We start from the raw sequence: 18,045 nt of genomic DNA, 5'->3' as shown, positions 1-18,045 counted from the left end.
TTTAATATAGTGTTAATCAATTTTACAGTTATGTTTTCTCTGGGTTCATATATAATGGCTCTCTCGCGTTGTGATGATAGAATATTGATGCTGGAATGTTGCAGGTGTTCTAGCTTGGAATGTTCACCACCTTAGGGGAAAAGTCTGTGCCCTGGAACACTCAACTGTGAACATGACCTGCAAATACACAGCTGACAACGGCCACAATGTCACCACAGTCTTCTGGTACCTCAAAGCAATTTCGGGTGAGGAGCCTGAGGATATTTCACTGGATCCAAGATTTCAAGGACGAGTGGAATATCTCGGAGACAAGGAACAGGACTGTGGTCTCAGAATCTCAGATGCGAGAGAGAATGATTCAGGCACTTATGACTTTTTGTTTAAGACCAACATGAATGAGGGAAGTCAGACCAGTGAATCTGGAGTCCAGGTCACCGTTACAGGTGAGTTAATCACATTATTTGAATTTTCTTTTTACCAATAAACTTAATACTGGATATTTGTGAATAAAGAAATGGCAAAGGATGATTTTTTTCTTTTCTTTTTTTTGTGCGTGGGCTTGTGTGTGATCTGGATTAAATTTGCCGTTTTGAAAATTTGTTAAAATTGAACTGTTCTTTGTTGTTTAAAGTAGTCTTCAGTGGACAGAGAGATTAAGTATGCATGTGGGAGACAAATCAGTCATTTTCTAAGAAATTGTACATTACTGCCATTTTAATGGTGCTCTGAGCAATTCAGCTTCACTGTCTATAATTCAGATAGCAGATGACGGATTCTTGTGCAATTTGGCTGCCGCTCTGTCTCTGAAACCTAAGCATTTTGCCATTTAGTCCACACAGTTGAAGCCGGTATATTTCATTGATTACCCTTTAACCTGGACAAACACTTTTAAATACTTTCAAACACTTTTATTGGATTAGCATCTCCAGAGTAGTTCATAATTTCTACTTGCCAGGAAGTTTCCTCTCCTGCAAGCTCTCCTCTCCTGCGAGCTCCAGGACTCCTGGACTGATTCACAGCCTGACTTCATTGTCCTGCTACCGGAGTGGTCCTTGTCTGCTACATTGCCAGCTACCACGAGCCCATCTGCTTATCCGGCCGAGATCTCCTCCTCCCGGTGCGGTCTGTCCCACTGGGCTCGGGTGGTTTTCTCCGCTAGCCATCACTGATATCAGATCATGGATGCAAGCCAGCTTTCTCAAGCTAAATTGTGATAGATCAGACATCATCGGTCCCAAATCCCTCACAAAAACCATTCACAACTTCTGTCTCACCATCGATAACTTCACTCTATCTCCCTCCCCACACATCTGCAACCTTGGAGTCATTTTTGACAGCAACCTCTCTTTTGAACACCACATCAACCAAGTCACTACAACTGCTTTTTATCATCGAGACCAGGGGTGGGCAAATCCAGTCCTGGAGGGCCGGTGTCCTGCTGGTTTTTGTTTTCACCTCTTAGCTACCTGTTGATTTTCACTTTGAAAACAGATGTGCATGCTCTTCAGCCAATCAGAGACTATATTTAGTTGGTTGACAAGAAAAACAGCAGGACCATGGCCCTCCAGTACCGGATTTACCCACCCCTGATCTAGAGAACTTAGAACGTCTCCGTTCATCAATCTCATTTTCTGCTGCTGAGACTCTGATCCATGCCTTCATCACATCCAGAATTGACTACTGCAACAGCATTCTTTATGCTACATCATCCAATGTCCAAAATAAACTCCAGTACATGCAGAACTCTGCTGTACGCCTGCTCAGTCACTCGTGCTCCTCCAGAAGCTTCACTGGCTTCCTATCCCACAACGGATCCAATTCAAAGTCCTCCTCTTCACTTACAAAGCCCTCCCTAACCAGGCCCCCTCCTACCTCACCGACCTGCTCCATCACCACACTCCTTTCCGCAGCCTCCGCTCTTCTGATGCCAAACTCCTGTCTGTACCATGCAGGACCAGGCACCAGACCTGGGGCAACAGAGCTCTCTCCATAGCTTCCCCCTCCCTCTGGAACTCCCTCCCCAAACACATCTGAGACTGCTCTGAACGGTCCACATTCAAATCACTTCTCAAAACCCACCTCTTTACAATTGCTTTTAATGTGTGAATAATGCTGTGTGTCATATGCTTTTTTTGTTGTATTGACTCTTATCATTATTTTATGGATGTTAACCGTCTCTGAGTTATATGATTTTTACAGTACTGATTCTTATGATTATTTTGTATGCATGTTAAACATGCTTGAATACCCTGAAAACTGCTCCATAAATAAAATGTATTATTATTATTATTATTATTATTATTATTATTATTATTATTATTCATTCTGTTTTCTATATAAAGACACACTGAACTGAGTCTGTTTGGAAACTTGCCCGTGACAGCCCTCCTCCCCCCATAGTGTAACTGCACAGTTTAATCTCAAATAATCTTTGTGTGTGTGTGTGTGTGTGTGTGTGTGTGTCTGTGCGTGTGTGTTTATTGTATATGTTGTTCAGAATTTGATGTGCAGGTGCTGTCTATGAAAGATGTCTTGACTGAGGGCGACTGGTTGATACTGAGCTGTGGCAACTGTATCCCCACCAGTTTCATACCCACCTACGTCTGGAAGAAAGACGGACGTCCCCACGCCACCAAACAAGGCAACAACATCCTCGAGATGGAATCCGTTAAGATGGAGGACGGGGGCGAGTACTCCTGCTCAGTGAGGGGACACGAGAGAGTGAAGACTCCTTTTGTCATCATCACAGTCAAAAGTAAGGACATTTGATATTGTCTCATCTGTCTGGGCACTGGGAGAGTGTAAATTCATTTCAGATTCAGTTCAGTGTCATTTTTTCAGAGGTCTTTCTTAAAAGCCTGCAAAAATTTATCTTTCAGACTTGGCTGCACAGAATCCCAAATCTCAGATTTCTTGTAGACCAGTAATCTCACAAAATTCAAACATAAAGAATATACTTTTGAGGGGATCTAAACATGGATTCCTGTCTTTCTCTGACTGGTAGTGTATTGTGATTTGGAAAATATTAGTTTGTTTTCTAGAACTCTTCATTCTTTGTTAAAATAACTGTCTTCATGCAAGGTAATGATGAAGTCAGCAAGAGACACTTTAAAGGGAAGAATAAAACCTTAGGGTAACAGCTGTTGGAATACAGGAGATTTGAGTAAGCTCTTATAAAACACTCACAAATGTCCTGCGCTTAACTACAGTCCATATCGTCTTTTGTAAAAGTATTTTTCCCATATTGCCTTTTCTAGCAACATTCAGAAACTGATTTGATGTTCATTACAGTTTACATCTTCCCCATATTCTTTAGGTCAGTGTTTAAGTACTTAGTTTAACAAATACTGAGGGATAATCACCCTGTAATACATTACATATTAGCGTAAGAATGTCACAGCATGAACTGGTGGATTTCATAAATGTGAAAGGCATGATGTGTGGCTGTGGCTGTCAGTATTAACATATAAAAACAGACACGCAGCTCTAAAATATCTTCACAATCAGCATTGGAGCACTTCTATTCAAGTCTCATAATTCCATGCTTGGAGTAAAGGTCAATGCATTCACTCCTGTGATTCTCACAAGGCAGCTTTGGCGTGAGTGTGTGTGTGTGTGTGTGTGTGTGTGTGTGTGTGTGTGTGTGCGTGTGTGTTTAAACTGTGGGCCACGGTGGAGGCCACAGAATTGATGAAAGCGAGAGACAGAGTGGAGAATAACGGGGACTTTTCTCTACTTTTGCAAATACTGAGCAGTGTTCCACGCTGACAGAACAGTGGCAAATCAGACAAGAGTGTACATGTGCCAATCTTATTTCAATTTGATAAACAGGGCAAATTCTTTTAATTAATGGACAGACGGCTTGTTTGGCACTGGCACTGAATTGAGGGGCTTCTTTGTAGTGGTTGTTTTTGCCATCACTTATAACAAACACCCATTGTTCTGCAGATTCTGAAACTACCACAACTGTTTGGAACACAACTACTCAGCCTGCCATCACAGATCACACAGGTTGGTAAGAAAGACACTGTGGTCACCACACACACACACACATACACAACTACACAGACACACACACACACATGCATGTGCACACCCACACACACACACGCACGCACACAACCACACACACACACACACACACACACACACACACACACACACACACACACACACACCCCTCTCATGTGCTCACTGCTGAATTTCTAAATTTGACAAAGGTGGTAGAAGATATGAAGCAGACAAGGCTATTTCTCAGAGACAACTTGTTTGGCACTGGCCTGTTATGCTTCTGAAAGGGGTTGGTGCTGCTGAAGGGAAGTGAGTTGAGGGGCTTCTTTGTAGTGGTTGTTTTTGCCATCATTCAACACCCATAACAAACACACACTTTTCTGCAGATTCTGAAACTACCACAACTGTTTGGAACACAACTACTCAGCCTGCCGTGACAGATCAGACAGGTTGGTAAGAAGGACACTGGTATTACACACACACACACACACACACACACACACACACATACAAGTTTGCACTCATATCTAGTGGGGACTCCCATTATTCTGTAACTAAAGAATACTAACCTATCCCTAACCCTAACCCTAACCAAAGAAATGTTTTGACACTTTTTGTTTTATCAGTAACAACAATACAGTTTAGAAAAATATTGATCCCCTAGTGGGAACCAGCATTTTGGTCCTCGCCAGGCAATTTTTTTCAGATAATGCTATCTTACTGGGCACTTGCTGGTCCCCAGAAAGATAGCCATACATAATCCATACACACACACATACACACACACACACACACACACAAACACACACAAGTTTGCACTCATATGCAAGTGGGGACTTCCCATTGACTCCCATTATTCTGTAACTAAAGAATACTAACTTATCCCTAACCCTAACCCTAACCTTAACCAAAGAAATGTTTTGACACTTTTTGTTTTATCAGTAACAACAATACAGTTTAGAAAAATATTGATCCCCAAGTGGAAACCAGCATTTCCATACACACAAACACACACACACACACACACACACACGCATGCATGCGTGTACACATACCACTCTCAAGTAGTCATTGGTGAATTTCAAAATTTGAAAAAGATGCTAGAAGATATGAAGCAGACAAGGCTATTTCTCAGAGACAACTTGTTTGGCACTGGCCTGTTATGCTTCTGAAAGGGGTTGGTGCTGCTGAAGGGAAGTGAGTTGAGGGGCTTCTTTGTAGTGGTTGTTTTTGCCATCATTCAACACCCATAACAAACACACACTTTTCTGCAGATTCCGAAACTACCACAACAGTTTGGAACACAACTCCTCAGCTTGCCGTGACAGATCACACAGGTTGGTAAGAAACACACTGTGGTCACCACACACACACACACACACACACACACACACACACACACACGTTTGCACTCATATCTAGTGGGGACTCCCATTATTGTGTAACTAAAGAATACTAACCTATCCCTAACCCTAACCCTAACTGTAACCTTAACCAAAGAAATGTTTTGACTCTTTTTGTTTTATCAGTAACAAAAATATAGTTTAGAAAATTATTGTTCCCCTAGTGGGAACCAACATTTTGGTCCTCACCAGACAATTTTTTCAGATTATGCTATTTTACTGGGTACTTGCTGGTCCCCAGAAAGATAGCCATACATAATCCATACACACACACACGCACACACACGCACACACAAGTTTGCATTCATATTCATATCCAAGTGGGGACTTCTCATTGACTCCCATTATTCTGTAACTAGAGAATACTAACCTATCCCTAACCCTAACCCTTACCTTAACCTTAACCAAAGAAATGTTTTGACTCTTTTTGTTTTATCAGTAACAACAATACAGTTTAGAAAAATATTGATCCCCTAGTGGGAACCAACATTTTGGTCCTCACTAGGCAATTTTTTTCAGATAATGCTATCTTACTGGGCACTTGCTGGTCCCCAGAAAGATAGCCATACATAATCCATACACACACACACACACACACACACGCACACACAAACACACACAGGTTTGCACTCATATCCTAGTAGGGACTTCCCATTGACTCCCATTATTCTGTAACTAAAGAATACTAACATATCGCTAACCCTAACCCTAACCTTAACCAAAGAAATGTTTTGACACTTTTTGTTTTATCAGTAACAACAATACAGTTTAGAAAAATATTGATCCCCTAGTGGGAACCAGCATTTCCATACACACAAACACATACACACACACACACACGCATGCATGCGTGTACACATACCACTCTCAAGTAGTCATTGGTGAATTTCAAAATTTGAAAAAGATGCTAGAAGATATGAAGCAGACAAGGCTATTTCTCAGAAACAGAGTCATGCAATCAGAGACAACTTGTTTGGCACTGGCCTGTTATGCTTCTGAAAGGGGTTGGTGCTGCTGAAGGGAAGTGAGTTGAGGGGCTTCTTTGTAGTGGTTGTTTTTGCCATCATTCAACACCCATAACAAACACACACTTTTCTGCAGATTCTGAAACTACCACAACTGTTTGGAACACAACTACTCAGCCTGCCGTGACAGATCAGACAGGTTGGTAAGAAAGACACTGTGGTCACCACACACACACACACACACGTACACATACGCATGCGTGTGTGTACACACATCACTCCCAAGAAGTCATTTCTGACTTTGTAAATTTGACAAAGATGGTAGAAGATATGAACCAGACATGCTATTTCTCTGAAACAGAATCATGCCATCAGAGACAGGAAGCATGACACAATATGTAAGGAGGAAAACTCAGACAGGCTACTTCACACTGGCTTGTGATGGTTATGAAAAGGGTCAGAATTGCAGATGGGAAGTGAGTTATGGGGCTTGTTGGAACAAACAGCTCTGATGTGTTCTGTCATTTATGCAAACTTGCTTCTTGATGGCGTAACTAGCCACTTCCACTTGGGGTTTATAGGTCTGCAGTGCAGTTTACTGATAATGGGGATTTACAAGATTTTGCCAGTTGAGACACTACTTTTGAGTTTTTTCATGTATTGAGGTGTTGAGCAGTACACAGTCACATTTAGTACGAAACATACAGTCTCAATAGGTCAGTATGACTCAAGAGTAGGATTTTTTAGCTATATATATATATATATATATAGATCGATAGATAGATAGATACACACTGCCTGGCCAAAATGAAGTCCCACACTCTAATATTTCATTGGACTGCCTTTAGCTTTGATTACGGCACACATTTGCTGTGTTTGAATTACCTTATGCAACGTCACAACATTTATTTCCTCCCAGAGATGCATTAATTTTTGGCCGAGATCTTGTTGACGACTGGAGAGTCGGACCACTCCGTAAAGTGTTCTCCAGCTCAGCCCAAAGACTTTCAATCCCAACGACCTTCAATCCCAAAGACTTTCTGACCAACTGAAGCAGCCCCATATCATAACACTGCCTCCATAGGCTCCAAATTCAAATGGCGACGTTCTTTTTGGCCAGGCAGTGTACATATATATATATATATATATATATATATATGTGTCTGTGTGCGTGTGTGTGTGTGTGTGTGTGTGTGTGTATATATATATATATATATACAGTGTAGTATAGTGTGGAGTGTGTCTGGAGTATGTCAATAGATTCAACTTACTCCATTCAATGTATGCTTATACATGATTTATACTTTTATAGGAAGTGGTTGGAGAAAAGTGCTTGAATCTCTCTCTCTCTCTCTCTCTCTCTCTCTCTCTCTCTCTCTCTCTCTCATTCTAACAGGAAACAGTATTGACTTGCAAAAGGAGTGGAAGGTATTAATGGGGACTGATGATTATCACAAGTTTCTGCCCAGTTATTAGTGCACTGCAAAGGTTGTAATAATCAGACATTATGTTTGAGTCCAAGTGAACGCAGAATCCTAAAAGAATGACTCTGGTACAAGTTCAAGTCACCCGCGAGGAGAACAAAAAAAAAAAAAAACTCGAGTCAAAGTTTTAAAGTATGAGGCGTTTAATGTACTCAAGTTTTCAAAAGTGCAAAATGGGAAAAAAAAGGACTCATGACTGTCATTACTAGTTTCATTTGTCACGGTCAGTCATCAGTAGAGATATGTTGACATAAAAAGGACAGAATTTCTTTTCAGATGTAGTCGGGCGGAAAGTGATGGTTGCTCAGATTATCAATACTCAGTCCAAGCACAAATTCACCAATATTCTATCAACAGTCTCAAAGTACTTTTTCTTTATTACTTACCACCTCTGATGCACATTATTATTACAAATATGACTTCCTATTACTCATATAATGACATTTATAACACTTTCTTTTTATACCCCACTAGGATCAATAATGTTATATTGCATATTGTAATTTTGTGACACAACTGGATATATTGATTTTATGTACCTTGTAACTGGATGTTATAATGCAGGAAAGCTCCAGCAATGATAACGGCACGCAGTTCCTAGAACTGTTAAAAAATATCTCATCGTTCACAGTGTTGCCAGTAAAGGTTAGTGGCAGTAAAGTAATTTTCTATCTGTCTATCTATCTATTAGTCTGTCTGTCTGTCTGTCTTTCTTTCTATGTATGTATGTAAGTATGCATGTATGTATGTATGTATGCATGCATCTATGTATGTATGTATGTATGTATGTATGTATCTATCTGTCTGTCTGTCTGTTTATCTATCTATCTATCTCTTTCTGTATACATACATACCTGCTTCAGTTGGCCATCCTGTATTTTGATCATAATCTGTTAACTGTCCGTTAGTCTTAGTCTTGCTCTAATTAGTTGGATTGCTACATATTATATGTTGCCTGTCCTGAGATTTACATCTTGCATAATATTGTGAATTGAAATAAAGCCAGTTCTTACATATGCATCCAGTATCTCTCCATAATTGTGACACAATATAATCCCTTGCCACAGTGGCAGGCAAGAGTAATTTGTAAAATAATGAAAGTATAGAAAAGTTCTATTCTAGTTACAATTAAAAGTAGTTAGAAGTTCTATGTCTAGGTTTTTTTTTTGTTTTTTTTTTTTAAAAAGTGATATGTCATTTTTTCTTTTAATTATTAATTATTAATTTTTGTTTTTGCAGAAGGTAAAAGCTCAGCTGGATGAGGTGTTAAATACACTGGAGAGGAAATCTGATAAATCCAGTAAATCAGAAAATCTGGCATCAAGAGCAACCACAATTCTAAACATTTCTGAGACACTGGTCTCTTTACTGGTGAAACCAACAGACACAGAAGAGCTCCTCAACTTTACCTCCAACACCACTGGTACATAATGTCTTTACCCTGACATCATACACACAGTCCTCTCTATCAGATATGTTTACCTATGCATGGATGGGCACCTCCATGTCAAATACATTCAAAACAGATCAGTGTTCACTTCTGACAGGACTGCTACTGTAGTCCAGGTGTGCTCAGTTCCTGTCTCTGAGGGTCAAAGTCCAACCACTCTGGTCTTTTACTTTCTGATAAGTGCATCTACTCTCTTTTGTCTGTCTGTCAGAGGTCAAAGTCTACACTGTTGGACCAAATGCCACTTTAAAAAATGTCCTTCGGCTCAATAATACTGCTGCTCTCATGGATATCGACATCATCAGTATTGCAAAGAACAACAAGGGTAAGTTCAAAATCTGAACTCAAGATAACAGTCTGTGTTATGCAGAAAGTGTGACTTGGGTGTGTGTATGTGAAGTGTGAGTGAATATTAAGTACTCCACATTAAAATCACTGAATAACAGAAGTTACTGTGCTGACAAAGTTCTTGTAATTAGGATTTAAAATGTTCTTTATCTGAAACTCAGGACATGCATCTGTGGCCTTCATGACGTATGACAACATGTCAGAAATACTGAAGCCCACCTTCTTCCCCTCAAAGAAAGGCACAGTCAACACTATGATGTCCACAGTAGTCTCAGCCTCCCTGCCCAAAACCACCAACAAAATGCTTATCAATCCAGTTAACTTCACCCTGAAACACATCAGAGTAAGCATTTTAACTTCTTAAATGGCTATATAGAAGGAAACAGCTGGATAATTACATGAATACACCATTATATATGATAAATGGCAAAATAAATAATTATTATACATCAGCAATAATGACACTATCAACATAATGACAAATCAATAAAAAAACACAAAGAGTGATATACATGTCAATGTACATTTATACATGTGAGAAGGAGGCACTTGCGTAGTAAGACAGAAGCACACAAGCATTCCATTTCACGTTGTTGGATTTCACACTTAAAGTTTACACATGTTCCACCTCCACTGACCAGGAGACGGATCCTACAGGAACCCTTTACTGTGTCTACTGGGACAAAACTGAATGGAGCACAAATGGCTGTGTGAGAATCAGGGAGGAAAATTCCAATGATACAATCTGTTCCTGCACACACTTGTCTACCTTTGCTCTCCTCATGCAAACTGAAAAATTACCTGAGGTAAGCGAACATGGGTACTTTATCATGTAGATAAAAGTAAAATGTACTACAGAATTAGAAAGGAATGGCAATTGAATATACATGTTACTTTGTGTCATGAATGATGTGTGGAGTGATGTCAGAACAGCATCTTTTGGTGGGAAAGTGTCAATAGTTGACGTAGTTGTGATGTCATGCTTTGTCCATTAGTGGCCGCTATTTTCCCCATCTTAATTTTTGCTTTCAACATTATTTCATGGATTTATTTTAATCATAAACGTTACCAGTATGGTCATATTTCCAAAGTCACATCATAGCTTGTGTGATATTGTGTTAAATTATTAGATCAACATTTTAGTGATATAAATTAAAATTATGATTTTTAAATTTGTTTTTATAAAGCATATTTTTATTTACTGATTTTTAATTTCTGATTATTAATTTTTACTACCATCACCACCAACATGGAGCAGCTGAGTAGAAAAACATCATACTGATGTTTCATAGTCACAGTTTACCCTTTATCACTTGCATGTCTCAGATAGGCAGAGAATTTCTTTTACTTTAAAGGCCTGCATAGAACCTTTAAGTCAACCCAACAGAGGATGTTTGGGATGAAATAGAACAGACCTTTTTCATTGTGAATGTGGAGTCCATTACAGCAGCATGGACCATTATTCCACTGAAACCTTTCTAGCAACGTGTAGGATCAAAGGTCTGAAGAGTTGAGACTGCTCTGGAAGCAAAAGCTCATCTAACTCTGTTCAACCTGAACCACTTGTTGTTTTTCAGTGGAGTCATCGCTTGGAGCTGCTGAGCACGATTGCTGTTACAGTAGGGCTGATCTTCCTGTCCTTGGCTGTTTTCACCTTCATCCTGTTTCGTAAGAACTCGAGAGTGAGCAGCGTACTTCGACTGAACCTCTGCATCTGTCTGCTGCTAGCACACCTCCTCTTCCTGCTTACTCAACGTTTTCTGGCTCACAGCAGTTACAAGGTGTTGTTAATGGCATATCACCCATCATCAGTTCACTTGCATTTATCAAATGGAAACAGTGATATACTTGAAAAATAGCTTGACAATACGTCATCTTATGAAAGTCATGAGGATGCTGCTAATTATGTTGATAGGGATGATGAACATTATGATGATGATGATGATGAGAACTAACATATTTCTTTCTCTAACATCTTGCCTTCTGCTCAGAGAGCATGTGCTGTGTTTGCTGGAATATTGCACTTCCTTTTTCTCTCTGCATTTATGTGGATGTTCCTTGAGGCCATAACACTCTTCATCTCCGTGAAGAACCTATCAAAGATCAAATCCAGGCGGAGGGAGGTGCTTCACTGGAAATACCAACTTGTGATTGGTTATGTGGTCCCCACTCTTGTGGTTGGTGTATCTGCAGCTGTAGTGCGTGACAGTTATGACAGTGAGGCGTGAGTACGGACAGAGGATTGAGTTTTATCCACCATCAATTAAATTCCTTAAGTGATTTTACATTTTTTCAGTTAACAAGAATATGGCGGTAATTGCACATTACTGAGGGAACAGAAATCAAAGTTTGATTGACTGGATGATGCATTCCATTTTGAAGTTTTGTTATTGTTTGCTCAGCATCAAACAATAGCAACATTTGGTGTAATGTTTTACACTGTATGATTTGTGATGGATACTCTTCTCTTCTATGCAGGTGCTGGATTAAGTTGGGGACGAGCTTTGTCTGGAGTTTTTTGGGTCCTGTTTGCTTCATTCTTACAGTGTGTATCCTTTAGTGATCCTATTCTGTGTTGCTCAGATAGACTTGCCTCTTATAATGTGAATATACTAATACAGAAGGTGATGGGAGTTCCCTAGGTCCTGAACAGGTTTAAAGTAAAGTAATGTACTTAAACCAGTTTTAGAATCAGCAATTGAAACTATAATTTTCTCTCACCTGTCCAGGTGAATCTGATCCTCTTCATCACCATCATCATCACTCTTCAGTGTACACTGATGCACCTGAGCGGTGATGTCTCACAGATCAAAAACAGCAGGTAACACGGAACGACTCACAACACAGGCCTTCACATAAACATCTACATTTTTCTGGAAATCCGTCATTAATGTCATTAATGCACCTGTAAACAAACCGACACTCTTTAGGACTATGGTGTTCAAAGCACTGGCCCAGTTTTTTATACTGGGTTGCCCCTGGATACTAGGGTTCTCCATAAAGCATGGTGAAGGGGTGGAGATCATCTTCCTACTCCTCATTTCACAGCAAGGCACCTTCATCTTCCTGGTCCACTGTGTCCTCAGTGAAGAGGTAAATCAGAGTCAACTTCAGAAACTTAGAATTTTTATACATGCATATATTTCCTAATGCTCTGTGATCTGCATCAATAAACTCTGGCCATGATATATTTCTCAACCTGCCCCCCCCCCCCCCTTCCTTTTTTACATTCACGTTCAGGTCAGAAAACAGTACAAAAAGTTGTGGTACACCCTCTGCCCTCACCATGAGTTTGGTTCATCAGAACATGAGCAGATGACAGAGGTGAGTGACATTGGCTGACACCAGTCAGATTCAAACGTCATATTTTCTGACATGAGTGAGATGTAGTGTGCCTTGGTTTAGGACACAACTTGGACTTGGACTTGAAATACAAGACTTAGGGAAGACTTGAGCTGTTGTCTTTTTTCTTTTTAGTTGCTTTTGCTCCACCAATTCACTGTACACTATGTAAACACAATAAGATATGGAATGACCTGCTGGAAACAGTTACGCTGGTCAGATATCTCCAAAGGGTCCCTTTAGAACTTATCATAGTTAATGTAATGGTTACAATTAAAAATCAGTATATAAGTATATATAAAATAACCTTATTCCTATTACTCTGCGACCATTAATTTGGCTGTGTGTGTGTGTATGTGTGTGTGTGTGTGTGTGTGTGTGTTCTACAGAATATGAGGACTGCCCAGAGTAACATGTACAGCACCGATGCAGATCTCAGTGTCGACTTGGATAAAAACGATTAGCAGGGAGAGGAGAGGAGAGAAGGGGGGGGGGGGGGGCTAGAGGAGAGGAGAGGAGAGGAGTCTACAAGCAGTTTAGTTACTGATTCTGTCTTTTAGCCCCTAATTCGTTGTTTTCCATATATTTAGAGCACAATCCATGTACAACCCAGAGTAGCCGGACAGTTCTGTACAAATTAGAGCTGTTTTTCTCAACCCAGGTCTTAATAAACACTCTCAGTTGTTTTATTTGTTTGAGTGTCCATTATATATATAATGGACATTCAAACACACACACACACACACACACACACGCATATATATATATATATATATATATATATGTGTGTGTGTGTGTGTGTGTGTGTGTGTGTGTGTGTGTGTGTCTTTTTCAGAACATGAGGACACATAGTAATATTTACAGCGCTGATGGTGTCTCTATTGTTGACTCAGATAAAATGGATTAGTAGGGAGGGGAGAGGAGAGGAATCAGTGTATAGTTCAGTCCCCAAGTCTCTCTTTACATATTAAATACTAATGAAACATAAAGAGGACATGACGAAATAAAGGCATGGAAGTGGTTAAGAAACCATTAAAATAAAAAAAGAGAGTGATTTACGACACCTAATTAAAAGCAATGTTAAATATGTTATCAGGTTCAATTTAAATATAACAAAGTGTATACATAGCTTTGAGGTTGTCTGGGAGCGTATTCTATAGTTATAATTAGGCTATATTCATAAACATTAAATGACTGAATGACTGAGTGTTTGGCCTGTTTTATTTTTTTTTTTTCAAACTGAACTTAAGCATTGGAGAAAAATACGAAAAACAGTAAGTTGAGGATAGAACATAGAGAACATGCTTTTTATCATATATATAAGACTGTGTCTTGTCAGAGACATTTCTTCCAGTACATAAACATACTCTCTTAGGGACTAAATTATGTTTCTCATCTTAATTTCAACTCTTTCCATCATCTGGAGTACAATAAAACAAATAGTATGATTCATGCTGAGACTGTCCTCTGTCCTCAGAGCTCACGTCTGCCCTCTGCTGGTCATTAAACGTTCTGTTTCTCTGGTTCAGTCATTCAGTCATTTAATCATCAGTTGCTCCTGTCTTTTGTTATTTAGCAGCGCTGATCTCTGTGTATATATACGCTTGTGTCTCTTTGTCTTATTGTGAAGTCTTGATTCTGACTCTTAGCAGTATTAAGTCTTGTGTTTCTGTAAGTTCCAAAAACTCTGTTTGTACCTGTACCTGTGGTTAACCTGTTTTGCCTGAGTTCTCTTTCTCCATCTGCCTGTATCTGAATTTGTTCCCTGAGCTTTGTGTCCTTTACATTGTTTTCAATAAAGTGTGATTTGCACATGTATCCAGCCTCCACCTGAGGGATTCATGAAAGTCTCCGTACGCTGTCAGATTTGGTTATATATATATAACCAAACACACACACACACACACACACACACACACACATACACATACACACACACACACACACACACACACACACACACATATATATATATATATATATATGGAGAGAGAGAGAGAGAGAGGGAGAGAGAGTGTTTATTTAGAGCTCAGTATCACTAATTAAAGTCTCAAAGGGCTTTACATACCCACAACAAGCAAAACAGACTGGCACCCCCTGACTTAATCTTCTAGCGGGCAAGAAAAACCTCCCTCAAAACCCAGGTGTAACAGGGATAAAAATGGAAGAAATCTTGAGAAGGACCACAGAGAGAGGAGACCTCTTCATGGCCAGTCAGGTGTGGAATAGGTGCCGACCCAGAGGACAATTACAAGTAATACAATCATAATGCAAAAGGAAATACACTAGCAAAAAGACAAAATAATGACAACAAAAGCTGGACAAGGGGGGTGACGATGAGGAGGAGGCTGACAGCGAGGGATGAAGAGGACAGAGGGGGGGCCGGGCACACCCGGGAGGAAGACAGCAACACTCACACATTCATATTCAAGCATATGAGACACACAGACACACACAGAAGATGAGGAGGAAAAGGAGAGCATTAGTGGGGTATTAGACCTTAAACAAGCAAATAAAGAATGTAGATGCATTAACTCTGAATCGTTATCACAGACAGAAAAGAAAAGGTTAGTTAGAGAGAACAACACGGTCGATTTAATCCTATCATACTATTTTTAAGCAACAACGCCACACTTACGTATCGCTAAAAGTATATAAGTATCGCTGGAATACTATACTAACAGTTGCAGGTAGGTTAAACAATTTAAATCTAAACAAATCAAGATGGACGCTGATTCGGTTGAATTACCCTCGGTTGTAAAATTCGCATCCATCGCAGAAATGATGTCGACCAAAGGCTGTCGTAGTTGATCGCGGCGTTTCAAAATGTAGCGTCGTTGTACAAAAACAGTGCGAATAAACTAACAAAACATTAATGCTGAGGTAGAGCCCAGAGAACGGCAGCCATCTTAAGATTCAAGGACTATCGCACCTTGGTTAGTGTCTATAACTAGACTATTTATTTGTTTCTGTGAAAGAAATAACATTTTGACCCTTGCTATCATTTCCATCGATTAAGTGTGGTTATGATCTAAAGTTTGACAAAACAACCTGGTTTTCAAAATGTTGTAAAATGTTAACACAGATAAATTCTACCATATTTATTCAGCTCTGATTGAATGGTAACATGCTAATTGGGATGGATAGCAATGACATTACTACTAGATGTCCTGTCTGTACAAGGGGATAGCGGTTAAAGCGTGTATTCAGATAAGCCCTGGTAAAAAAAAAAAAACAACAACAACAAAAAACAAAAACAAAACAAACAAAGAAACAAACAAAAGAAGAAGAAGAAAATAAAAAAACATCTTTCTGACATCACTGAGCATTTTCCATACTGACTTCTGAACATTGGCTGCAGCTGTAGGACCTCAGTTATTCTTAAAACACGACTAACACTGATGTCAATAACACTGTTATTCTGGCCTTGCCTTAATTCTGTGAATGATCTGAAACATGTTCTACTGTATTATGCTGTTCCATTCAAACTAATGGGGCATATAATTTAAGGGATGTCCTATTGTGAAAGACAGGTTGGTATCTGTGAGGAAAATGAGCTGTCTCTGAATAAGGCAGACGTGAGTACTTATTATTTATTCATTTTTTGAGTATGTTTTTATCATGTATATACTTTCAACCTATGGATGAGTTTTGAAGGAGTATCTGTTCAGTTTGAATTGAAGCTTCTTAGCAAGGTTCTTCATCTTCCAATATAAACCAGTCAATTCCTTCATTAACCACTAGGGGAACACATTCACTTTTGGGATCACTGGAAACACATCTTCCTCTCTCAGAGCAGCAATAATATGCTCTACCACTAGGGGCAGTGCTGGAACTAAGGTAATGGTTAAGATTGAAGTGAAAATTAGAGTCAGTATACACACTTCTCCTGTCTGTTTTATGAGTGAACATTGAAGTATGATCTCCTCTCCATGACTGATCCTAAATGAACAATGGAAAAACCTTTTTATATTCTCTCTCTCTCTCTCTCTTTCTCTCTCTCTCTCTCTCTCTCTCTCTCTCTCTCCATAAACATTTCAGAAGACAGATTCATTAACTCATTCATTAACTTCATTAACTCAGAAGGCCGTTTTTGAAACACTACCCATCAGTCACCCTTTAGACTTCTTGGCAGAAGTTTCTTTTTCATGTTAGACCTGTGTTCAGACCTTCGTGTCCTATCAGATGTTGAGTGTTTGGTAGTGCTGGACTTGTTAAGCTGCGTCAGGACTGAGTGGATGATGTCAGCACTGAGTGGATGATGAAATCCAATCAAACTGTTTGATGTTACTGGGTGCAGCTCATTTTGACAAAACTGCCAGAGATCTGTGAGAAAAGTTTGAGCTGACAGACACACACACATACAAAAAGAAAAAAATACAGCAGTAAGTGTGAAATGGAAAGTGGTCATACGCACTGTTTTAATCCTCTATAAGTTTCTGTAAATAGCTGAAGGGTGTGTGTGTGTGAGGGAGAGTATATGTTTCGCACTCTCTTTTTTACTGTGTGGTTGTCACTTTAAGTACGAGAGGCACAAACAAAGTGAACAAAGTTCAACACCATTTAAAATGTGAGTTTAGTGTGTCTTACTTAATGCTGAGAAACTACGTGTTCTGCCAAAACTGTTAAAAAAAAAAATAGTGTGTTTTATTCATGATCTCAACTAAAATGTTCAAAGAAATGTCTTCACGGTCTATCATACCCCAGTGTTTGTGTCTCTGTGGGACTCAGCAAACAGCTGAAGGGTGTGTGTGTAGAAGCACTTTATTCGTCACACACTACACTGAGCAGTGAAATGCAGCAGTGAGCACATATACTAGAGCAGTGAAGCACACACACTACGCTATGGGGACTAACTCCGGGAAGTGAAATCATTCAGTGGTCAGGAGAGCGATGATTTCTAAGAAAGAAAAAATAAAAATCAGCAGTCAACAGCAACAACAATACTTGTGAATCCCCCCACTCTCTAAGAGAAGGGGTAGAGTTTCAGCTCCCCTTTTCATACTGTAAAATATGACCAAGCCTTTTGGCGTAAGTTATTC

General features: G+C 39.5%; 1 protein-coding gene across 1 annotated transcript; it reads left to right on the top strand.

Moving 5' to 3' along the window:
• The first annotated feature begins 172 nt into the window (after positions 1–172).
• Positions 173–13,003, top strand: LOC115815885 (adhesion G protein-coupled receptor E3-like). Its single transcript, XM_030778855.1, has 14 exons — positions 173–443; positions 976–1,142; positions 1,783–1,941; positions 2,512–2,703; positions 9,103–9,286; positions 9,525–9,638; positions 9,823–10,004; positions 10,303–10,467; positions 11,239–11,444; positions 11,655–11,885; positions 12,140–12,206; positions 12,391–12,482; positions 12,592–12,754; positions 12,902–13,003. Exons 1-14 carry the CDS (start codon positions 173–175, stop codon positions 13,001–13,003), a joined length of 2,295 nt encoding a protein of 764 aa, XP_030634715.1.
• Positions 13,004–18,045: the final 5,042 nt, after the last annotated feature.

The sequence above is a fragment of the Chanos chanos genome, chromosome 7 (genome assembly GCF_902362185.1).
Source record: "Chanos chanos chromosome 7, fChaCha1.1, whole genome shotgun sequence".
In the NCBI taxonomy this organism is placed as follows: domain Eukaryota; kingdom Metazoa; phylum Chordata; class Actinopteri; order Gonorynchiformes; family Chanidae; genus Chanos; species Chanos chanos.
This window is presented reverse-complemented; position numbering and strand designations above follow the sequence as displayed.